The 25,445-nt window shown below is 41.0% G+C and overlaps 1 protein-coding gene across 1 annotated transcript; it reads right to left on the bottom strand.

Annotated features, from left to right (window-relative positions):
* Positions 1-18,936: 18,936 nt before the first annotated feature.
* Positions 18,937-19,434, bottom strand: LOC106655685 (KRAB-A domain-containing protein 2-like). The gene has a single exon (XM_014376201.1). It carries the CDS (start codon positions 19,432-19,434, stop codon positions 18,937-18,939), a length of 498 nt encoding a protein of 165 aa, XP_014231687.1.
* Between the last annotated feature and the right edge of the window lie 6,011 nt (positions 19,435-25,445).

Below are 25,445 nucleotides of genomic sequence, written 5' to 3'. Positions count from 1 at the left end.
CCTTGGGTAACACGCTAGTCAATTGAGTGTTCGCTCAGTAACATGGTTCAGTTATCTGGCTTGTCGTCTGCTAGCCCTAAAACGAGCCGAAAAAGTCTTGTTTTCGCGTCTTTTGTTAAAAAAATATTGAAAAAACGGCAGGCTACCTCTACTTTGAGACACGGGTTTTGAAAGATAAGAACTTTCTCTACAATTTTTCTACAATTAATCCGCTGCGAACTTTGATTTTTTTTCATAAACTGTAAATGTAGCTCAAATTTTCATACATTTCTATGTCGCCCATGTTAATTCGCGAAACTTTGATCGCGTTTTTCTCGAGGTTTTGCCTGGCTTGGGCATATGAGAGTTATACCATTGGATTCGGGAGGTCAAAATCGATCGATATTGATATATGTACTTCTTGCGAACTTTGCAAGGCAACCTCCTTAATCCTCTTTTAAGTAAGTGGTGGACCTAAAAGTGAAGCCGCGTAAAACAGCTTCTGATTGGTCAATCAACTCTTGACTCTATAAATTGCCGAGTCTGCGAAGTGCAGCGATAATTTTATATATACACTATAACTACGCACAACTATGTACGCATATAAATAAATTGTATCTACAGTATACATTCTTACGTACGAAAAAACCTACTAGCACGTCTAAAAAATGTGCACGAAGTGTGTCTGAAAGTTACTAGTACATTAAAAGATATGAAAAATATCCGACGTAATCAAATTTCAACAAATGCCTAGCCCAGTACATGGTAGAGATAATTATAATTTACTGGTTTACGCACCAATGTTTGAAAAAGGTACGAAAATCGATCAAAAAAATTAAAAAGATTTATATGGATTCTTGAAGTAGTTCTGGAAATGTTTCGCCTTATACAATTTTTTTCTTGTAGTTGATACTAATAAAGTTGAAAAAGTTTCTGTTGTTGTTTTCCAATTTCCAGTAAATCCCAAAAATCTTAGGTTCAAATAGAGGAAAAAAATGGATTAATTTCAAAAAGGGGCCCTAGACATAGGGAAAGTTACAGCGAAGAAACTATATCGTTTAAAAAAAGGTTAAATTGCAGTGACGTATGTAAAACTGCTGTATCCTTCGTTTGTATGACACATAAACCTACCATAGTAAGGGTCTTTTTTTATACGTTTAAAAATTATAAGCTTTCTAAGTTTCAAATTCATATCTTTGCTTTTGCCAAAGCTACATCTATTTGAAGTGTTCACTTTGTCAAAGTGACGCATGAAACATTTTGGGGTTTTTTATATTTTGTAACACAACTTTATACGCAGAAATCTAATGGACTGAAAACATTTAGTACTCTTTTAGCATAAAATTTGCGTCATCAAATGGTGACGGATACTGAGTAATCGATATTGAGTTTGCTTCAAGAAAGTATTACAAAGAGGCCAAGTTATTCAAATTTACCAACAAAGTTACTTTAAAAATGTTCTACATACTTTTTGCAATTATTCTGTGCTAATAACCTCATTCGGGAAACACGCCACGTTGATGCATTTAATCGTCCATTTCCTTTAATTTTGCCCATTTTTATAATGTAAACGTTCAACACAATAATAACAGAAACTATCCAAATTTCAGTCGAGGTTTACTACTTCTGTACTTATTTGCGGGATATATATATCACTATTGTCACTGATAAAGCGTAGCTTTATTTTGCAATCGATAGAATCGAGAGAAAATCCATTCAGAGATTGGTAGCGTAAGCGTGACTTTTACGCGGGACACATGCTCTCTCTCACTCACTCTCGTCTCTCCTTGCCGATATGCATGCTACTTCCTTTTTTTGCCGTTTCTCGATGATCGCGCGCCATTCACTCACAAGTCTGTGCGAAATAATGTGCAAGTTGGAACACGCATTGTAGGCTTCAGTTGTTGTTCGAACGGTATAACCAACGAACGTGCTTTAAAATGTCGAAAAAGAATCAAAATAAGAAACGTGTGTTGAGGCATACGAGGAGTAATTCTAAGCTCGATCCTCGTCTGCCTTTGCAGACTGATGAAGAATTAGAGAAACAAAATAAAGAGGAAGAAGATCAAAGAATGCCCTAGAAAAGTGCCTATGGAGCTACTTTTCCCTAAAATTATTTTGAAATGCTTTTATTTATGAACTACATAGGTGTTGCAAGTACACTGTGCAAAAGTATGCGTAAAAAATACTTATGGGTCAGATTCAGAATTTTTCAAATAAACCTGCGGGCGAGGTTCACGGATTTTCCTGAAATTTTGGTATGTTATAGTACATGATAAAAAAGTGCCAAAACCAAAATTTTGGACCCCCTCCCCCCTCTTACCCCCCTCCTCCCCTATAGACGTCCATTTTCTATCTATATTTTTTCTGAAAGCCTGAAGCTATTAAAAAATCTGAAAAAATTCATGAAGGTACTTTTCAACCATCCAAACAATCTTGAATTTTTTCAGATTTTTCGAGTGCTTCAGGCCTTCAGAAAAAATCATTGAAAATTTAAATTATTTTATTTTCGGTGAAATGGTTCGATGTACCAGACCAGAGTATTTTTTTCTAAATTCTGACATCAAAAAACGATTCCTTGAATTTTTTCAGAATTTTTCATTCATGTCCATTCAGCCTAGAGCTGAAAACCCGCTTTTTTCACGAAAATAATTTTTTTAAGGCGATACGGAGCCTCAAAAAATCTGGAAAAATTTTTTTCTCATTTTGTTCATCAAAATACATAATCTCAAATTTTTTCAGAGTTTTTAATTGAAGGCGATAGCGTCTGGAGCCGACGAAAGTTATTTTGAACAAAAAAAGGTTCCTGGAACCCGATGGTTCCGGTAAAAAAATTTGAAAAATTTTTTTTTGAATTCCTTGTTAAATTTTAATAAATTTTGACCCTTTCAAAAGTTCGATTGAAGCTTCCTAGCTCATTCTAGAGCATAACAAAGATTCGAGCGAAATTCTGAAGACGTTCATCACAATTACATTATTTTTCAAATTTCTTGTATGTGTAACACTTACGTTAAACCTTTTTAAATAGAAAAATTTTCTATCGCTAGCTATTTTTAAGTGTTTTTCTATTTAAAAAAGTTTAACGTAAGTGTTTTCTAATTTGCAATTTCACAACACCTTTTCCTTCAATATTTGTGGATCCATTGTTTGCTAAATTTAGGTTATTTCTGGTACTAGATGAGTGATCAAAACAACCTTTATTCTTACACAGGTGAGAAGTGCAGCCACTGTCAAGAACCCATCTATCATCACTATTATTTGCTACGGAGTTATTATTGTTCAATTCTCCAATGAACGCAAAATAAGCATCGTCCTCTGCTACGTTTGCTTGTTGACCACTGTTATTGTCATTCATGACACTCTTTGATCTACAGTTTGTTGATATGTGACCTTTTCTTCGACACTTGCAACAAGTCATATTTTGAAATTTATTTCTGCTTTTCTTAAACTTTTGGCTATCCACAGCACTCTCATTTTTATTTCTGTGATAATTTTTGTTCGACGACGCAACCATAGCAATTGCAGATTCGGAATTGGAATTTCTTGCCTGAAATTCTTCCAAAATTTTTACTTTTAAGGCATCAGGTGCAGGTAACGCATCTCTTGTTTCTATAGCACAACGAAAATTCTCAAAAGAGGCTGGCAAGCTGTACAACACCATGATAGAGAACAAATCATTATTAATCTTGATATCTAAATCAGCTAATTTATCTTTTGTTTCGAAAAGTTTATTTAAGTGGACCGTAATGTCATCGCCTTCATTCATCTTTTTCAGCGTGAGCTGTTTTAATAGGGTTGCCTTTCTTGCTACGCCCTTAGATGCAAATGCATTTTCTAACTTGGTCCATACTTCCCTCGAAGTATTACATGTTTTTAATTGCGATAACTGATTTGGACTTACACACAAGATGATATCGGCTTTGGCTTTTGCATCGTTCCTTTTCCATTCTGCATCAGCAGTTGGATTTTGCGTGGTATTTTCTGGTTTCACTGCCGTGCCATTAACATATTGCCACGAATCATTTTTCACTTGCACAGCTTCCATCTGCATGCCCCAAGTCTCGTAATTATCTTTCTCCAGCAGTTGGATGCGTGTGAGACTATTCATTTTTCACTTATACTGGCACGTGGCGAACACTTAACCTCCTTTGCGAAGAAAAAAAATTGCTTAGCGAACTTATCACTACGAGCGAACTATCACTTATTAATTTTTTCTTTTGAAACCTCTGGGCCCATAACCTATTAAGATTAAAGGAGAAAGGAGTCAAATTACCATACACAATGGTTAATGCAAATATAAATTTATTAATGAGATTAAGTAAGTTATCAGAGGCACGTTCGTCAGACTAATGACTAATTACTCAAGCGTAGATTAAACCTATAGGTGGTGCTGTAATCGTGCATTGTACGCATGTTTCATTCTTAACATATACAAAGAAAGATACATTTTTAAACAATGGTAAATTATATTAAATACATTTCCATTAAAATTGTCGTACAATATCATTATTATTACACAGTATAGAATTATACGAACAGTCACAGTCATATATAGTTTGGAGGGTTAATTCCAACCAAATATGACATTAGACCACGACTACAACAATCATACACCAAAAAAATTTTTTGAAATCCATCGTCGAACTTTGACGAAGGAAACTTCAGGTTCATATTATTGTAAAATATGAAATACAAAAAAGTAGTACATTTCCTCAGGCTATAAAAATTTAAAAATCCAAAAAACTAGTACGTTACAGGCTATAATAATTGAAAAATTAATAGAAAAGACATATTAGCTCAAACTCACAAACGGGAAAATTATCGGTGCCAGACGAGTCGCTACTGCTGCTGTTCTCGTCGCGACGGCCTTATCGATGCTTCTTGATGCTATAGACTAATATTCTTTCTTTTTCTTAAAAATAATTAAATTTATAATAATTAAGAAATTAACGAAAAAAAAAGCTAATTAAAACTTCTTACGTTCCACCTGTTACTCTCATACGCATTGCCACACCATTGCGTGCGTCCCCACTCGAGCGACGTGCACAGTTGCGTGCGTCCCCACTTTGGCGACGTACACAGCAGCACTCGTCCCCACCTTTGCGCCGACGGCCAATCAGCGCGCACTCGTTTCCTATATAAGCGAGGCGCCTGGCCACGCAAAGGGAAGTCGTCTCTCGGCTGCCAGCCAGAGCACATCGACTCTCGTCCTCGCGTTCGTGGCGACGAGTTCTTGAGAGTTGCGACCTAGAGACTTCATTCAATAAGTGAACTTGATCTAATTTGCAAAAAACACATTCGCCTCGTCATTTCACAACCTTCCCCCTCTTTTTACTTTTGCAAGCTTCCGACTCGGCCGCCAGGTGGCGCGGCGCCAGAAAAAAGTCGTATTCGCATGAGAAAAGGTCGAGTTTAGAGTACTAGTATAAGTACCTTTCGACCTTATTCAATCAGCTTTTGACTGTTCGACTTGTTGCAAGTGAGAATAGAAAAGTGATTGGACTTTTGTCTAATTAACTTTTGACTGTTCAACTTGTACGAGTGGAAACAGAAAAGTGAGTGAACAGTTGTCAAGCTACTTTTGACTGTTTGACTTTGCAAACAGTCGAAACAGAAAAGTAGTTGGACTCGTACTCGAGCCTTTTTGTCGCCTCTGATTGTCTCGGCCCGAAGAGGGAAATTGACCACGGCGCCAATCCAAAGACAAAAGAGGGGGAGGGCCGTAGTTCTACAACGAAGCCACCATCTCGTGTCAGGCACCTTGGAACAACGCTGCGTTGTACAGGCTGTGCCTGCTGGCGAGGATATCGTCAAGACTCGTCAACGAGTCATTGCAGAAGTCAAGAGCATCTGTAGTTTGATTTCATTGCCAGGGTCCACCTATACCAGCCGCTCGTGCGCGTTGCTGCACAAGTGGCCTCATCTCCCTTTGCCAGTGCCTTGCCCACATCCGTGGAAGAGGACTGTCGCAAGAAGAGAAGCCGACCCTGAGCTCGTGGTTGCTCTCACGACCGCGCCACTTTAATCCACAGCATCTGCTGCACTCTCCCGACGGTCACTGAGCCACGGTCGTCTGACAAGCAAACGTGTCAGCGACAACACCAACTGACCAGGGTCACGGTACCACCGGTCCGACCGTCACTGTGGGAAGTGTCAGTAGTGAAGAAGACGATCCCGGACGAACCGTTACGACCAGCCAACGCTCTTGACGAATACGTTGCCTCTCATCCACAACTACACAAACTGCTAAGGCCATCTATCTCGCTCTGCCCGGCTAAACGTGCTCCTAAGCTAAAAGCCGAGCCACGCTCTCCTCGCCACTCTCGTTCCTCACCTTCCAGGAGGCCCTCGGCGAGAAGAGAAGCAGAGCTGAGAAGAGTGCGGAGAAGGCGCTTCTAGGCGACTACACCAGACAATCGGTCCTTTTCAGGGCCACACAAAAGTCTTTAACGTAGTCTCTATCTATGATCCTTCGTCATCAGAACGTGGGTCAGAGGACGGTCATCCCTTGACCACTCTGACCATCAGCCTAGTTAGGCATCCGTCCTTCTTAGGACTTTTCATCTATCGACAACGTGACATTGTACAACACACCCAATAATTCTTTAAAAAGTTCGTTTTTGACTCTCAGTTCACTGATAATTTTGTGTTTTGCCTCTAAATCCTTCTTTAGTTTTTTAATTTTATCCTGGAGAGTAGCCGCATACTGCAAATAATATTTATTTGATTAATTATATTATTCAGTGGGTGTGTATATTAATTTTAAATTTTGAACAAAAAAAAAAGAAAATTACCTGATTATTATGATTCAAATTAAGAATGGGTGGCTGCTGTGGTTGATGATAATACTGGAAATTATTATTCAACTCGATCTGATCCTGCTGCGGTAACTGCAGGACCTGACGTTGTTTTCGTTGGTGTGGTGGCAACTGACCTTGCCATTGTTGTTGTGGTGTGAGCTGATCATGGCGTTGTTGAAGTTCCAATGGGAACTCAACTTCATGATGTTGATACTGTGATGGCAACTGACCCTGACGTTGCTGTTGTTGTTGTGATGACAAATGAACTTGGTGTCGTTGATGCTGCTCCGTCTACATAGATTATTTTTGAAAGTAGTGTTCCAACAACGCGACGCTTGTTTTAGACCGCATAGAGCTTTTTGTAACTTGCACACATAATTTTTAGATGTATTTATACCAAACGGTGGTTCCATGTAGACCTATTCCTCAAGTTCGCCGTTTAGAAACGTGGTTGCGACGTAGAACTGGATGATCTCGAGGTTGAACTGGGCTGCAATTGCAAGCATCATGCGTGTTGCATCGTATCTCATGACCGGAGCAAAAGTTTCCTGGAAATCTATCCCTTCCTGCTGTCGGAAACCTCGTGCGCAGAGTCAAGCTTCGTATTTTCTTGGCTTCCCTGCGTTTTCTTCTTGGAATTTGAACACCCATATGGAGTTGATAACCTTTCGATCCTTAGGCCTATGGACAAGTGTTTATGTGCCATTTTTTTCTAACTTGTTGTTCACAGCCCTTTCAAAGATGCAAAACTTGTTGATTACGTCAGACTTTTGTCGAAGAAAATATACGTGCAAATAACCAGATGCCTCATCTTTGAACGTTAAAAAATATATCGCACCTCCGAGAGTATTCAGGCATGGGGCCACAGACATCGCTGAGAAAATACTCTCCCACTCGACACAACGTACTCACACGATCCTTGTCAAAAGGGAGTCGATGGGACTTTGCTATTTGATATTTTGCGAAACCATTTCTTACAATTTTTTCTAATTTACGTGACCCAGCCATTCGTGCAACAACTGGGATTCGACTGCAATGTTCAACTCGCATGGCCTGGCGACTTGGAAGAACATGCGATAGATGTTGTTACTTTGCCGCATGCCTACGCCCTCCACTCGGCTATCCTTGATAAATTAGACGATGTTTCCGCTAAAGGAGATCTTGAAACCTTTCCTTGTATAGGCTCCAACTGAGATTGAATTTTTCTTCATATCAAGAATGAAAAGTATGTCCTTGAGCTGTCCCTGGAATCGCTTTCCATTTATGTATCTGTGTATGTATTGTACCAGATCCCTTGATCTTGCATGCTTTGTTGCCGCCGAGGAAGATGCTCTCTTCGCAATTGCTCACGACAAAATCTTAAAACCATTCGTGTCGAAAGGTGATGTGTTGCGAGGCTCCGCTATCAGTAAATTAGGACTCCGAGACATCCAGCTTCATTATTTCGCTTGGTCTCCACCAATAACTGGCTCCCTCTGAAAAAGCACAGAGATTTGAATTATCGCTATCCTCGAGCGTACACACGAAACCGACACGCCCGTGATCCTTGTTATTTTTTCTGCTGCTGTCTCGCGATGTTGATTGTTTCATTCCATGTCGTGTGATCTGAATCGACAGTTTGCTTTCAAATGGCCGGGCTTCTTACAATAATTTGACTTTGCTTAAGCTTTGACTTTCACTTCGCTCGCTCCCTTTACTGTGCTTTTGCGAGTGTTGATATTGACTTGATTTTTCTCGCCTGAAATTTTCGCTCTCTCGAACAACTGCCGAAGCGCTCATCTTATCGTCACTTCTTTGGAGCTTATTTTCCTTTTTAATGAGAGGTTCCTGGAGAAAATTAAGAGTCTGCTTTACTTCATCGACGCTGTCCCACGCCGTCACAAAATTACTTAATTTTTAAGATAATCCATCGAGAATTTTTGCCACTATTGCCGCTTCAGAAGTACTCTCTCCGAGGTCTTTCAAAATGTCGGCCATATTCATTATTTTGGTGGTGTATTGTACGACAGGTTCACTTGCCTCCATTCTAAGATTGTAGAATTTCTGGAGCATCGTACCCTTGTTTTGCTCGGATTTTTGCTCGTAGATCAGTGTCATCTTTTCCCAGATTTCCTTCGCACTTTCGCAGATTAAGCAATTTTCTACCTATCGTGGAACCATGGCGCATGTCAAGATCGTCGTGCCTCTTGCGTGGTCTTGAATCCATTTTTCATACTCTTCCGTATCATCTTGCCTTGGTCGCGGTCTATCACCGTTGACCGTGTCTAATAAGCGATTTGCCACAAGAACTGATTTCATTTGAAATTTCCAGACTTGAAAGTTTCCTCCGTCGAACTGGAAAACACTCGGATTGGATATCCTCGACTCGGCCATCGTAACACTTTATTTTAATATCACTCAGGAAAAACACTACGCACAATAGTTCTGAGTGTCAGGATCTCTGGACCCATAACCTATTGAAGGAAAGTATAATAATTTCCTGACACCATTTCCTGATACTTTTATGACTAGAAAATTTTATTTCGCCGATAAGACCGTTACCACGTCTATGTGAGTACCAATCGGTACATCCGAGATACTTATTCGGTCTTCGCTATGCGCGTGTCGCGCTGATACATTTTGGGTGGGGTGAATCGACGTTACAATTCACAACAGACTCTATGGTGACCTTCATTTTGATGTTCTTAAGGTCGCGATAGAGCCTTTTGGCAAAATATTCAGTAGAAATTTCAAAAAACTAGATTGAAATTTTGATATTTTGGCTAGCTTTTATATCCCCTTAAAGAAATACATTTTACCAAACACAGCATCTCAGAAGATGACATTACAAGATAACCATTTTTAATTGACGATTCATTAATTTCGGGTGGTTTATTAAAAGTATACTTAGGATTGAACTCAAAACCACGCAATCTAAGATTTAAATCGTACAGAGTTATTATTTTCTCGCTATATATAAAAGAGTTAAGAATTAGCACTACATTGTATCTACACAATCCCTCAAACAGATCGTGCATGATGTCTACACAAACATTTTCTCTCATGTGAAAATTTATTATCTCGTGCAACACGCATTTCTCTTTCAACCCTGAAACTTTTTTATCATTCATAGAAAGTAAATTTTCTTAGTTATCCATCGTGCGAAAAGTACAATAAGGGGTGCAACCTAGATTCTTACCCTGACGCGCCGCGTCGGTTACGTGTGTCCTTTTGGCTTGTGGATTCAATCCTGCACGTCCGGGATCTACCTGTTAGATGCATGCAATCGGGCAGGGGAGATATTTGCATACACACATTCATCCGTAAATAATGACTCATGTAAGATACTATTCAAACAATTAATTATAACGATATATTAATATATAACTCAATATACACGGGCCTCGAAGTGGGAGGCCGGACCGTCGACGGTCGACGTAACAACGTAGCTCTAGGTGAGCGTGCCAGACACCGACAATACAAGATTTATAGCCGTTCAGGCATTCAGCTCACCGCCGAGAATGATCGTTCTCCTGGTATCGCTGGGTGCTCGCTCTCTCTGTTGGTCGCTACTGGCTCCAGGACCTCGCTTCCTCTGATGGTCCCTGAAACAAACAGTCGATATGGCTCCTTGAGTCCGGCTCTCTTCACCTCTGCAGCGGTGATAGGGTGGACTCGTTCGCTCATAGAAACACACACACTCACACGCACCTCTCGTCGCGAGGCATACACTCGTGGCTTGACGCAGGTAGTCTCCAGGACTACCTCGCACTTACACAGCTTTCACACAGTTACCTCTCGCTTTGTAACGGACTCATACGTAGCAGACAACTCGCGACAATCGTATTTGTATCTAGCCTAATGCTCATACCGGTCAAACGGTAACTAACTACTGTCTTCTGTGACACACGCTCCCTTGGCCTCGCGTTTCGGTTTTCTCCGTGTATTCTATCGTTCCGTTCTTGTTTACATATAACATAAAGGAAAGATCACGCAGTATCTCGTAATATATAATCATTATTATTGGCCTTGACCGACAATGATTCGTCAGGCGACATCTTACAAGATAATACCGTTTCGGTATTACAGGGGACATACCTGTGTTTATGCCTATAAATGAAAAACATGAAAATTAAGGATTACTATTAAAATTGTTTGTTTATGATGTTAAAATATGTTTTTGTAGGTCCTTTACAACAAACAATATCTCTCTAGTTCTTCTTATCACCCATTATTCATATATATTGACTTATGATTTCTAAGTCATTGACCACATGATTTTGAATGCAATTTTTCACCAATCCTGATCCTTGGGGTTTCAAAAGTTTTGTAAAAAAATTATTTTCCTTTCCCTTCTCTAGCGACTTCGATAAGTACTACATATTTCTTTTTGAAATTCTAAACTATGCTTTGAATTAACATGTTTCCTAAGAGAACTACGTGAAGGATAAACACGACTATAGCCATCAAAAATACAATTAAATGTTTCATATCTTTGTGGAAATTATTTATATGTTTATGTAATTCGAGTGTACTTTCAAAAGTACTTTGACAGTGCTCACAGTACATTTTATTGTGAATCAAACTAACTAAATAAATCAAAAACTACTTAAAATCAAAGCAATCTAACATATTCGTTTTTCATTCTTTCATTTACATTTTTGGTGCCAGAACGAAATAACGAAAATTAGGAAAGAGCTCCAGTAGTCTCGATAAATTTAGTGAATAAATCGAAACTAGTGTCAACGATTTCGGAGTCTAGCTAAGACGCCACGTCAGTTTCAACCTCGAAATGCGAGAGCAGTGGTGGATCCAGGAGCAGTTAATACGGTAGTCTTTATACCCGACAAAGATGTTGCTGCCACCCAACCTCCAGCGCAGCGGTTACGCCAATGTCAAGCTGCCGTAGCCAACGATCTACCAGCAGGTAACTTGGCCGCCGTTCAACCTCCGGCTCACCCTCCAGCTCGGCGTCGGGCAGCTGTTCCACGAGTGGCCCCTGTCACGTGAGTTAAATTATCTATTGATAATATAATACACTCGGCAACAAAATTATCCCAACAAAAAAATTCATCGAAATTTCGTCGATTTTCAAATGCTTCTATCTTGGGCTAGATTTATCGTATCGACACTCTTTTTTTTTTAATTTCTTGGAAATTTTGTCCTTTTTGAATCCATATAAATTAAGATAAGATTCGAGTTAATGTTGAGTTACCAGTAGTATTTGAGCGCAACACTAAAAATTACTGAAAAAAAAATGACTGTTTGAACGTGTACCAGTACCACAGTAATTTTTCTATGGAAATTTAACATACACCATCGCAAAGTGATCTTTTCAACGAGTAATTTATAAAAAAAGGACCTCTCTACGATTTTTTTAACGCCCTGTTGGTCGATTTGAAGGTATGCTTTGTGTACGTAAAATCCCCCGTTTAGCTGCAATCAAGACAATTTTCGTACAAAAACCATACCTTCAAATCGACCTACAGGGCGTTAAAAAAATCGTAGAGAGGTCCTTTTTTTTTAAATTACTCGTTGAAAAGATCACTTTGCGATGGTGTATGTTAAATTTCCATAGAAAAATTACTGTGGTACTGGTACACGTTCAAACAGTCATTTTTTTTCAGTAATTTTTAGTGTTGCGCTCAAATACTACTGGTAACTCAACATTAACTCGAATCTTATCTTAATTTATATGGATTTAAAGAGGACAAAATTTCCAAGAAATTAAAAAAAAAGCGTGTCGATACGATAAATCTAGCCCAAGATAGAAGCATTTGAAAATCGACGAAATTTCGATGAATTTTTTTGTTGCGATAATTTTGTTGCCGAGTGTATATCCAAGGTAGGAATTATAGGATATCTTTATAAATTTATTTATGAAGTTAATTAAAAAGTACTTTTATTTAACGTCTTTACTTGACGAGATCCATTTACTTGACGATGAACTCTCCGTGTCCACCGTCTACGCGTGTTTGCAATTCCTGGCCGACTTGGTCGTTACACGACGCACTAGACGAGCAACGGCTCGTCGCCGACTAGGGTCCGGCTAGCTAGATTGGACGGGAGCAAAGAACTCGATATTACCTCAGAGCCGTGGGCACGACTCTCCTCCGAGAGGGGACGTCGACGGGTAGAGAGCGGGGACTCCGGTAACTGCAACACTACCGCGCGATCATTTTCGGCGTCGCTAACAATTAATCATTAACTCCTCGTAGCCGACGCGACGAAGTTTCAACACAACAATCCCCCTCCCTTACTCGCGACCTACCTCGGTCGCGCCAAGGAAAGGAGCTGTCGCGCACGCTCGAGGTAAAGCTCAGTGCAAATGCTTACCTTCGCCGCCAACAGGACTTCCATTGAGCTTGAGAAGCTAGGAGGGTGACTCACCGGTGCAGCGGGGTCGCCTAGCTTCTTCTTCTTACTCTTCTTCTCCTGTGACAAAAAACATACCTGATTACCCACCTGGTTCGGGCTTTCCATCGGACGGGGTCGCGGCTGCACGTCTTTTTGAGGGGGGGCCCCTCTGACTTACCTGCGTTGGCCCGCATCACTTCTTCTCGCACCTGCTGGCTTACGTTGCCTAGATTGCCGGCCAGCTGATTGAGGGCAGCGACCCAAGCCATTGCGCCTGGCCCGGGCTGTGCAATGACCTGCACGGCTGGAGGCATAGCGGCATTCGGCTGTACGGCGGCGGCCTGCGCCACAAGTGCTCCTTCTTCGACGCGGGGTGGTGGCTCGATGGCTCGTAGGGCATGTCGCGGTGGTGGCGATTGCCGGGTCGGGGCTGGGGTCCGTGAGGGCCCAACGGTCGAGGTGGCAGGCACTTCTACGATCTCCGTGATCGTGGCGGTTCTGCACGGTGGTGTAGTTGCGCGCGGCACCGCGAATCTTGAGGGCGATCGTCGCTCAGGTACCTCACGGGCACGTGATGTCCGAGGAGGGGGTCCGTCACGACGTGGATGGCTCTGCAGCCAGCGCTGGTATCCCTCCCGGCATCGGGGACAATCAGCTGGGGTGTCGACGTCCCGACGGCCGCAATTCCAGCAGTAGACGTGCTCTGGCGTCTGCTGGCACGCCCGCCATCCGTGGGTCGTGTCCCAGCAGATGAAACAGCCGCCTTTCGGTGGCTCTACCCGTGAGTCGCACGGCATATGTCGGCCGTCGAACATGGCGCCTCGCCGTTTCGGCTCGGTTTCGCGGAGGGAAGCTTGGTACTGCACTTCCCACCAAGGTTCCCCTCCCTTGTCCTCTCGCCGAGCTGGGACGACCTGTCGTGACGGTGGCGTGGCTGTGCGGGTCGGCTGGCTGGCCTTGGAGCTTGTGCCCTGCATAGCCAAGTCGCACCGCATACTTCTCCTGCTGCGCGGCGACGCGACGGGTGGCGGCCACGGCTCGCTCGTGACGCTCCTGCTCTAGGCGCTCGCACTGGCGAGCTTCCTCGGCAGCTCGAGCGCGGTCGCTCTTCCGCTGCTCCTCGTCCCGGCGCTCGTGTTGACGGGTCTCTTCGGTGGCCTGAGCGCGTTCCTGCCACTGACGTATTTCGGCTTGGCGTTCGCGCAAGGGTGCCTCTTCTGTGGCTTCAACGCGCCCTTGGCCTTGGTGCACTCCAACATCGTTGGTGTGGGTCGGTGATCGCTGGTCCGCAACGTCGGCCGAGGCCGAAGCTTGTGCGGCCGCTCGTTTCGCGCGGACAATGTCAGCCCTGTCCTTCGACGTCAGGAGCCACTGGAGCTGTTCCGGGTTACTGGTACTGGTCACGAAATTTGGGCGTGCATTGTGCCCCGGTTGAGAGCTTCGCCTAACTTCTGCTCTCGCTCGATGGCCGTGGCAAGCTTTGCTCGACGGGCCTGGCAACGCTGACCTTTCGACAGGCCCAGGTTGTGCGTGGCCGGGAAACGGAGCAGTGGCCAGCGTGGTTCTGGCCAAGGGAAGGCTCCCTTGTCCACGCCTTCCTCCCAATCTTCATCGCTCCAATGACTGGGGATCTCGGCGACAGGCGGAAACGAGAACTCGTTCGCCATGGCTCTGCCGCGTGTTTCGTCTTTGCCGCCGAAGTCGGCGCACAACACCAATACGTCTTCGTCGCCCTGCTCCTGGTTCGGCGTAGGTGGTTGTTCGGCGGTGACCTCGTTGACGGCCTCGGAGACAACCTCGTTGGCGGCCTCGTCAACGATCTCGTTGATGGCTTCTGTGGGCGGGGCTTGTTCCTCAGCTGGGATAGGCGGGAGCAAGCGATTATCCTCGTCGTCGCTATTCGAGTGTGGGGATCACGCGGCAAGCGGGCTACAGCCCTGGCATTGCCGTTCACATTGCGAGCATCAGTTCTTCTATATGGATGGCGGCTTGGCCTTCTGCGTCCATTTCTTCTGCGACTACCACCTATAATAATCAAAACATTAGCACATTAGGACAAAGTAAGGATTGATAAAAAATAAATTAAAATAATGCACTACCTCTGGCTTGATTATTTCTCACGTCTCCAGCTGGTACATTAGGCCATCTCGGTCGCTGCTTCTCTGGGATGTTTGGATCCAATAAAGTTATAATCCGGATCGTTGACTTGATTAAAGCCAAGACGCCTCGCGTCGAAACGTCTTTCCAAATCGATAACTTCAACGATATCAATGGGGCGAATATTGTTCAAATTAAATCGATAGTATTCTCGAATCAAATTTGAGCAAATCGTCAATAATTCCAATCCCGAGATCTCGTTCAGATAGAGTTGCCTCCAAACTGTATAGTGAAAATGTATCATAAATATGAGGCTCATAAATATTATTATTAAAAAATGAAATAAAGTAACGTTACCTGCATGTAATGTACTTTCTCTGAAGTAGCTCGCGCTTGATGCTTGTCTAGCTACTGTGCGTCCCCTTTCGATAGTTTCAAAGTCGACGTATTGCCTTTTCATAATCGTTTTAATCCTGCATAGCCATTTCCAGAAAGGTGGATTTTCGCCAAGATTACGTAATAATACGCTGTTATAGCTCTCGATTGAATTGCTTGTCCGCGTTGCAGCCCCCCAAACGCAGAAATTTCTTGGACTGACTTGGGTAAACCAAAAATTTCTAATATACTCAATAAAATCATGAAATTGACGAACAACTCTGGCTGGCGTCGTATCGATCATTTGGTCGAAAATTGCGACCATTAAATCGGCTGGGACCAAGGCCAATGCGCCGCATTGGCGAACAAATCTGTTGGCTTCAGCATCATTTTTCACATAATCGGACAATCCCAAGCGGTGAATCTTTCCATTTAGGCAGCGCAAAAAGTGAAAAAAGCACCCTATAAAATACACTCTTTCACCGAAAGTCTCTCGAAGGGCTGTTTTCAATGGCATCTCAAAATCCGTAACTACAGTAAGTATGTTGGCTCCTTGCATTAACTCCAGTATTATCTCGCACATTTTTCGATAAGCATTAGTTGTTTTTCTGCTCATTAAAAACCATATTATAGGTAGCGCGTGGGCGTGATAAATGCACATAACTGTACCAAGTTGTAAATTGGCATCAGGAACAATTGGGCATGTTTTATAGGTAAAATCTATCATGAGGGTTTGTGTATTATTTCTAATCCTCGCGACAATATCACCGTCGTAAAAAAGAAAATGCGTATCGCCAGTTACATTTCTGAAGACTCTTTTAGTTATTGTTCCGAATTGGGGACTTGGGGGAAATGAAGTTCTTCTCCATCTAAGGATACCTCGCAGAACGGCACGAGCGCAGCAGCTTCACGGTACACAGCAGCGAGTGCGTCATAAATGCGTCTCGGCTCTCCGTAGTCGCGAGTGGCGGCTTGCCTTAATTCCTCTTTAAAGCGAGTGATGTGTGCTGCCTCGGGGCTGCGCACGCATCCTGGCCCATGCGGCAATTCTTCAATTAGTTCGTCTATATGTGACGGTCGACTCCCCGTGTCCACCGTGCACAAGGCGTTCCTCGTTGCCTGGCCGACTTTGTCGGTATCCGACGCGCCAGACAAGCCACAGCTTGTCGTCGGCCAGGGTCCGGCTAGCTCGATAAAGGGGCGGGGAAGGCGTGAAATACTACCTCTGGGTCGTGAGTACGACTCTCCTCCTGGAGGGGACGTCGACGGGTATGGAGCGGGGTCTCCGGTGACTGCAACACTGCACCTATAAAAACACCTGTAAACGAGAAAGTCCGCGAGAGAGAGAGGAAAGGAAAACGACGGGTCTTGTAAATAACAAAACAGTGAATTTTAATTAAAACAAATGCTCTTTTATTTAAGCTACTCTGAATACTCATTCACACAGGGCCGAAGCTCTCACACTCACAATCACACCTGGTCGCGGACGCGAGCTGCGTTGCCGTTTGGAGGGTCGGCGCGAGCGCGGTAATACCAGTAAACTACTCACGGTACTCCTTGCCCTCGAGGCTCGCGACCACACGGGTGGACTCCGCGTCGCCGGGGTCTTAGAAGTTCCTGCTGCTCTCTCCGTAGTCGCCTGTTGGCCACAGACGCGAGAAGGGACGGGCCGGATGGGTTGAAACTCGTTACGCTCGATGACGACTCTTGGTGCGCCGCACGGATCGCCAGCACTCACACTCGATTCGTGGCCACCAACTTCACAATCTCACCGATTCACGCCTTCAACTCACTCACACCCAACAGCACACTTCACTACTCACACACTCTACTCTCAACTCTACAACACTCCGACCAAACTACTCAACAATGCTCGCGTACGTAGAGCTCTGCTCTGCTCAGCGGTCCAACTACTGATCTTCACTCTCTGACTGCTCCAACTCAACTCTCGCGTCGTCTGCCCACGTGCATGCTCCGAGTTCGCAACTTGTAATCGGGCACGGGCCGCTCGCGCGCAGTCACGTGGTACTGCACTCGCGAGAGGCCACAGTGGGACCGACTACAGTGGTCGCGACTCATGCACGCATTCACCCGAAAACCTCACATCGGACGCGTTTATAACGAGTCGCTTGCGTGCTCCGACGTTCGCCTATAGCGCAACGTCACATATATTATTGCGATAAACGCGCGCTGTAGCTCTACAGCCTGATCTGATATTTCTGCATCGCAAGTAGCTGAAAATAAAAATGCAATTGGGGAATTTGTCCAAGAAAAGAAAGAGCAGCGCGAGTTTATAGAATTCAAGGAGGCAGCGTAACATTTTACAGCAACAATTGAACAGCGCGAGACTTACTCTTATCGCGTTTATATGTATGTCGTCACATGGGTATATGACTCCAACTAGGGTAGCGAAGACACCCTGGGTAGCTGCTGAGAAGGGGTTCACGGATGTAAGTGAAAGAGAGAGAGATAGGTTAAGAGAAGCTATTTATTCGTTTGGCTCGGAGACCAGAGTGACTGCGTGCTGCTCGAGGGGCAGGCCAAGACTGTCGCTGTGTCTACATGCGGCGACTGCCTGCCCAGTCGGGCCGGACAGTAGCTCTCCCGCATCGCAGCGGCCAAGCGCCGACTTACAACTCTGTGTAACGCCACACTACTCTCCCCTCAAAAAATTGTATTTTAATTCTCTGCGTGGGGTTTAAATTGTAAAGTTCAATTATTTTTGCAGGTAACTGTGGAAACTAATTTATAAATTTTACATGTTATTTTTACAGCCACTTCATTTGGCAAAAAGGAACTCGATAAACCGACTCTTGGCTCAAATCCAAACGTGGTTTTATAAGGAGATTGGTTTATCCCTGAATGATACGCCCTGTTCTTCATGAACTGCACAAAAGGCAGCGTGTCAATCCATATGTTTGTGCTATTATCAGCTAACCACGTGGCAATCATATTTTCTATGTCTTGGTTAGCCCTCTCTACTGAACCCTGAGATTGGCTATGGCGAGGTTTCCCATGAACTAAAAGAAGTTCTGGCCACAAACTTTTTAATTCAGTTATCACAGAATTGACAAATTCGCGTCCGTTGTCAGAATGAATCATGCACGGGGCCCCAAAAAGTAGAAAGATGCGAACAAGATAATGTGCTACCTAAAATATATAAATTATTAAGTATTAGTTGTAGTAGTAGTAGTAGTAGTAGCAGTAGTAGTAGTAGAAATAGAATTACCTCTTCAGCGCGTTTAGACTTTAAGGCATTCAAGACAACGAATTTTGTTAAATGGTCTTGGTAAACCATGATCCATTTAAAACCATCGATGCTCTGTGACTGAAAATCTATCAGATCGACTTAGCACCTGGTGTTCATCTCTTCGAGCAATATGGGTTTTGAAACCAATCCCCGTCTTCTTTTAATCTTTTTTTGCTGGCAACTTTGGCACATACTTAAGAATAAATTGACCAATTCCCGCGTAACATTAGCATACTTCATTGATGTTTCTTTTAATAGTCGGTCTCGCGCACCATGGCCAGTCGATACATGAGCTTTTTGAAGGAGGTCATACATGTCCTCCAATGGTACGTAATATTTCAACGCTGCGTCATCTTTGCACTTTGCTATCAATTTATTGGTATCGTTTATTTCTATTACGTCGAATCTTCTGAGACGTCTAAATTGCTGTGCACTTTTTTTCTCCGACGACAATTTTGCCCGTAGTACATCTTGTACTATTTCGTCGTATTTACTTTTTACAATCACTTTGTAGTGATCGCCCTTACTTGCTTCTTTAAAGAACACTTCTTTCCAGTTTTCAGAAACCGATTCCATATTTACACTACTTTCCGACATCGTTGCTAATTATAACGGTTATATAAGATTATATAATATTAAGCTGAAGTTAGAAAGAGTGTACTTGTTGTGCCGAGTGTACGAAGTGACTGAAAACAAATCCAGTACACGACAGAGTTCTATAAAGTAATATTAGTCTATAGTTAGCATGATTTGTTTACAAATTAAAGTTTTCATAGATTATTCAAAAATGCCTAAAATGTTTCAGGCAATACTGCTTTTGCCTAGGCAGTTCGCGAAATGCCTAAAAAATTTAGGAAGTTTGTACAATTTAGAAGGCATTTCAGGGTTTGCCTAAAATCATAGGCATTTCTCAAAATGCCTAGGCAGTTCGCGAAATGCCTAAAATCGGGTTTTGCCGGTAACATATACACTTGCAGTATTAATTACATTTTCAGTATCTTATAACGTATCAAATTAAACACTCAATTTGAAAGAATTATAATTTCCCATAAAGGCTTACAGTACAACAAACTTATGTGATTAATTATCACTCTTGCTTAAGGTAAATTGACTCTTTTGGCCACAACGGCTCAATATTTAATTATGAGTATTTTAAATGAAAGAAATTATTTTTTCTTTTTCACAGTTGATACTTATACATCAGTTATAAGATATAATAGTGATTATAATATCGCATGCCATTTGTTTGGCAACTTAGCTTACTTATTAAATAATTTAGAGTTACAAAGCGGTAATCTTATAAATTATATTTGTAACTATTTGATAATAGAAAAGTTCAGCGCTATCGCAAAATGACTGTTTGGTTTAACATTAAATTATTAACATTGTTTTTTTTTGGTTTGCTGACAATAATTATTATTGTATACATTATTTTAAGTCAAAATTTTTAACTCAGTTCGAGCAATTTAACAAAAATTTTAGTATGACGCATTCTGGCCAGACTTAAAGTAAATAGAAATCAAAGGAACAAAAAGGATAACTATTTTACTACTTAATTACTAGGTGGTACACTGGGCAAGTGCATGTGGAAGCCTTGCCACCAATTTCTCGCCACGATTTCTTTGTTCTTTCTCGCATTGTATAGCCACATCGGGACTTTCTCTAAATAATAATCTTTAACAATCACATAAACTTCCACCGAAACCGCAGGCATGACCTTTTCTATGCCGGGGCATAGATTATGTCTGTCTGTAACAACAATGAGCTTTTTCAGAGATGAGAGCGGCAAACGTTCAACAATTTCAGCGATATCAAGCGACCAACTAATTGTTAATCTCTTGAGTTTTTTTAGATGTTTGAATGAAACTAAAGCGTTAATTTTAACGTTGGTTAAAATCAGCTCTCTCACATTAGGTATGCAATTAATCAGTATGTGCAGATTGTTGTTAAAGAACAGCGCGTTGGTTAGGTCAAGGTACATAATATCCGGACAGAAGCTAAATGATAACATAAGGTCCGGATGAGATTCCAAGTAGAATTGCGGCTTCACAAACGTAAAAGTAATTCAACGCAAGGAGTTCAAGCCTGAAAAAAGACTGGCGACAAGTCTTAGCATACTTAATTCGAGATCAATCGCCATACACTCATGTATTGTTATAATCTCACAGTACTAATTGAGTGCGATCGCTGCGGCAAAGAAATGAAAGTTAAGCTGGTAACATTCGCATAATTTTACAACTTGGGCCCTACAATATTCGAAAAAAGTACCTCGAAGAAAATGATTTTGTTTGATCTCAAGTTTTCGAGTGTCAATTTTTGCCACGCTGCGGTCACGCACTGCAATAAAATCTCCTAAGGAGCAAAAATTCAACTTAAAATTAGAACTTATTAAATCCATAACCTGTCTATCAATTTGACACGCTGTCAGATCAATAGTTCCTACTTTATTCGCGTCCGCTCGACTGCATCAAACGTTTCTCCCAGCCATAGCCGAAAGTGTGCAACTAACTAAGCTATTATCGAATATGTAATTTAAAATTGTAAATGCAATAATTGGGACAATTCAATAACGTATAATGTACGGTCGTTAAAAAAAAGAATATTATCGGCAATATGATGAGATTGTACACGGGGAAGGCTTGACACTATGGAATATAGCGTATTTGAAAATTACATCACGAGAGGTCGCGCTGCTTGGTAAATGGTAAAGTGTGCACGACGTTTTGTAACGCACGAGTGCTTAACGTTTTATCGTGTATAGGTATTGAAGTAACGTAACGCGTACACTACATTTTGTTTCGCGCTCAAAAAGTGTGCGTCGATATTTGTGGTGTAAACTGTGACTCACAACAGCACTTACGCGCTCGTGAATATCCAAGTGTGAACTTAAATATATTAAAAATATGGATTCGAAAGTTAATGAACTATTGCAAAGTTGGAAATTGGATCAATTGTGCTACACTTTTTTTCGTAAGTATATTCATAATATATTAAATTAGGCTGAAATTAAGGTTAAAATCCGCAAAATTATTAATACTAACAAATTCAAAACCCATTAAAATTTTTCTAAATTTTTGTTATATGTTAGTAGACTAGTGTGTAGGAAAACTATTTTTTATTTCTTTCAATTATTTATAACCGTTAAATTGAAATTGTATTGCATTGAGTATTAGCTGAGATATCTTTAGATGAAGTTGAATTCAGTATTTTAGCATCTTTACTGAAACATATTATAAAGATTTAGTTTAATACATGCATTAATAAATTTATTCATGTCAATTGGTATTAACATGTACAACAAAACTTAAATATATCAATATAATGTAAAACCTAATGTTGAAAGCAGATTCATATAAAATAGACTATGCGAAGACTTACTTTTAAAATTAAATGTAGAGTTAAGCACTATTCAGGGCTCAGTACCCCATTAAAAAGTTATACTTTATCCTGTTAGATATTTGCAAGCACTTCAATTCACTATTATATAAGTCTAACAACTTATACCAAATCTATAAACTTTCAGCGATAAGCATTTGGTGTCTCTAAGCTGCTTACAATAGCTCTTTACGATAGCTAGTTTCTAAGTGTTCGTATGACACAATTGCATTGTATGTCGTTTGATTATTTTTGATGGATCATTGGCCATTAACGCAGCCTCATGCTAAGTATAAGAGAAAGTAGTCAAAGTTGATCTGAAATCTGGTGAAAGTAGTGAAAAGTTATCCATCAAACATAATCAAACCACATGCCATTCAATTGTGTCATGCGAACACTTAGAAACCTATTGCAGGCAGCTTAGAGACAATAAATGCTTATCGCTGAAAGTTTATAGACTTAGTATAAGTTTACAGACTTATATAATAATAAATTGAAGTGCTTGCAAATATCTAACAGGACAAAGTATAACTTTTTAATGGGGTACTGAATAAGGCTCTTTACAAAATATCTCAACAAAAGTATATTTTTGCATAGAAAATTTTATCTCATACTTTCATATTTTTACACTGTCTGACATAAATTGACTTTTAGCAGTAGTTTTATCATGCATTGACAAAATATTGTCTTATGGTACAACATTATAAAGAGTCAAAACTTAATTAAACTTGATTTAAAGATTTTTTGATGATATTTGATGCAAAGCTGTGGATGACAAAATATTGGTATTTCATGAAAAATTGAAAAATAGGGTGTGCTCAGGAGAAAAGAATACAGTTCATATAGTTGCCGTTCTTTTCTAATCTCTGTACTAGAGCTCATACTTTTGTATCACTATGTACATTGTCTTTATTTATAATATCGTTTATGCATTATTTATCTTCAATGCATTCAATTTTTTCATTTCATAATATCGTTATTCATCACATTCTTTTCACAATCTAAAATAAATTCGACATAATCATGAATTTTATCTAATTTTGAATTTTACATATTCATAGAACATGGAGTCAATTATGAAAAATTTTGTTCTTTGCAAGAAGATGATATTGAAAAAATTATTTTGGACAAAAATGTTCGAATGAATTTTCAAAACTTTTTCAAATATTACAAATTAAGTATTTCTTCGGAAAATGAAAATACCATCTCCAATGTTACCGCATCTGTCCTTCAACTTGAAGATCTTGATTCAACTTCTCAACAAGGTCCTATTCGTACTTGTCAAGAACGTTTAAAGGAATTTAAAAATTATTCTCACCTTTTTAGTGACAGTAAATACTTCATTTTTTTCAATTTTTTGGTATTGAACTTCAATTTAAAATTACTATTTTTTACATAGTGGATAAGAACCGAAGATTATATAAACTCTTGGATGCTTCTGATGATAGTTGTTGGGGTCGCGTAATTTTATATAAGTGGGCATACTACGAAGATATTAAAGACTTCAGAAAAACTCTTAGTCATATAATCGTTGATAAGGAATTTCTTTTGAACATTGATGCAGTAGAACCCTTTGAGTAAGAAGTAAAAATGATAACATAATTTTGTATTTCAAATAATTCGGCAACCAAAAATTTTATTTATTAATAATATTTTTCAGAATAAGTGACAAGAGATTCGAACAATTAAGGGCGGAAATTATCGAGTTATTCCCGTCGGAACCTAAATCAGCTTACTACGAACGAGAGTGCGTTGTAAGCAAAAATAAAAAAAAATCAAAAAAAGCGTCAGATCGAATGAACACGACTGGTTATTTATACAGAGCCTACTTAAACAAGCGTCAAATCTTTGGTAAAAAAGCACAGATACTGGAATTAAAAGATTCAGAAGAAAAAAATCAATCCGAGCCCAAAGGTATTTTATAATATTTTTACAACTTTCAGTTACTTTAAATGTTTTTTCAAACTCATTTCAAAAAAATTATTACATTTTTTGTATGTTTGACTTTTACAGAAGGCATAGTTACCGAAGTAACAGATACCAAAGTAACAGTTACCACCTCCGACATTGACTGTTTATTCAAAGTTATTGAGCCAGATGACGATTTGAGTATCATTAAAAGTACGTGGTCCTCACATTACGACTTGCGTAAACAACGATACTCTGATCTTGGTTTTGAGTTAATCGATACTTTCAAAGTTCTTCAACACAACATTTGCATCGAATTGGTAAGTTGAAAAAAGTAATTATAAGTCAGCTGATGTATAATGTAACTTTTTATAAATTTCCAGATTGACTTTGATTATTATCAAACTAACAAAAGTGGTACTTTAGATAAAATCAAGGAGGAGTGGTATAATCGTGTTGACGCCATTATAGATATAGCCGCAGAAACATTAATCACAAAAGATACGCTGTGACGTGCGAGGTTTTGGGCACTAGCCCATGCTCGGCCTGCCGTCTAATTATTTCTTACTGAGGCTCCGGTTAGCCTATCGTTGAGTCTTACCTCAGAAGGGGTCGAGCCGCCACCAAGTGCGCCGCGAGCGTCGGCAGTCCAAGCTGAAAATAAGTGAGAGAGGGTCGCGAAAAGACTACGAAAAATGTACTTTTGCACACAAATAATCGTTCTTTATTCAACTCCGACTTTCAACTATCATTCATACAATCATCACTGCACCCGCGCTTCATTTCGCAATGTCATCTCAATTCTTATCATTATCATCCTCTCATGCCTCGGACGTAACTGATTATACGCGAGTCCAAGGGGAAAACGCGCGGATTACAACATTGGTCCGACGCGAGTCCCAGTCGAGTGCCGCGTAATTGCACTGCGCGCAATCGGCTCGTTTCTCCGAAATACGGTCGACGCCTTCGCTCTGCTCACGCTAGCAGACGCGCGATTTGGTCACACACGACCAAGACGAAACGCGCTATCTCGCTTGCTCTCACAGGAGCGTCCAAGGCGGAAGTACCGCTTCGCAAAAATGGCCACGCGCCGGCCTAAAACGCGACATGTGGACTTGAACCACGTCTTGAATATCCAAGGTCCTCGCGACAATCACTCCGATCTCACAACTAACACACAACTATTCTACGGCGAAACTTCTTATTTTCTCTCCTACATTCACACCACACAATCATACAACACTCTCACACGTCCGCGCGACCGACCAAGCTTAATCCAATTTACAACCTTCTTCGTCGCTCCGTTGCCTCGGCCTTTATTCTCG

Source organism: Trichogramma pretiosum, unplaced genomic scaffold (genome assembly GCF_000599845.2).
Source record: "Trichogramma pretiosum strain Unisexual culture from Peru unplaced genomic scaffold, Tpre_2.0 scaffold5, whole genome shotgun sequence".
Classification (NCBI taxonomy): domain Eukaryota; kingdom Metazoa; phylum Arthropoda; class Insecta; order Hymenoptera; family Trichogrammatidae; genus Trichogramma; species Trichogramma pretiosum.
This window is presented reverse-complemented; position numbering and strand designations above follow the sequence as displayed.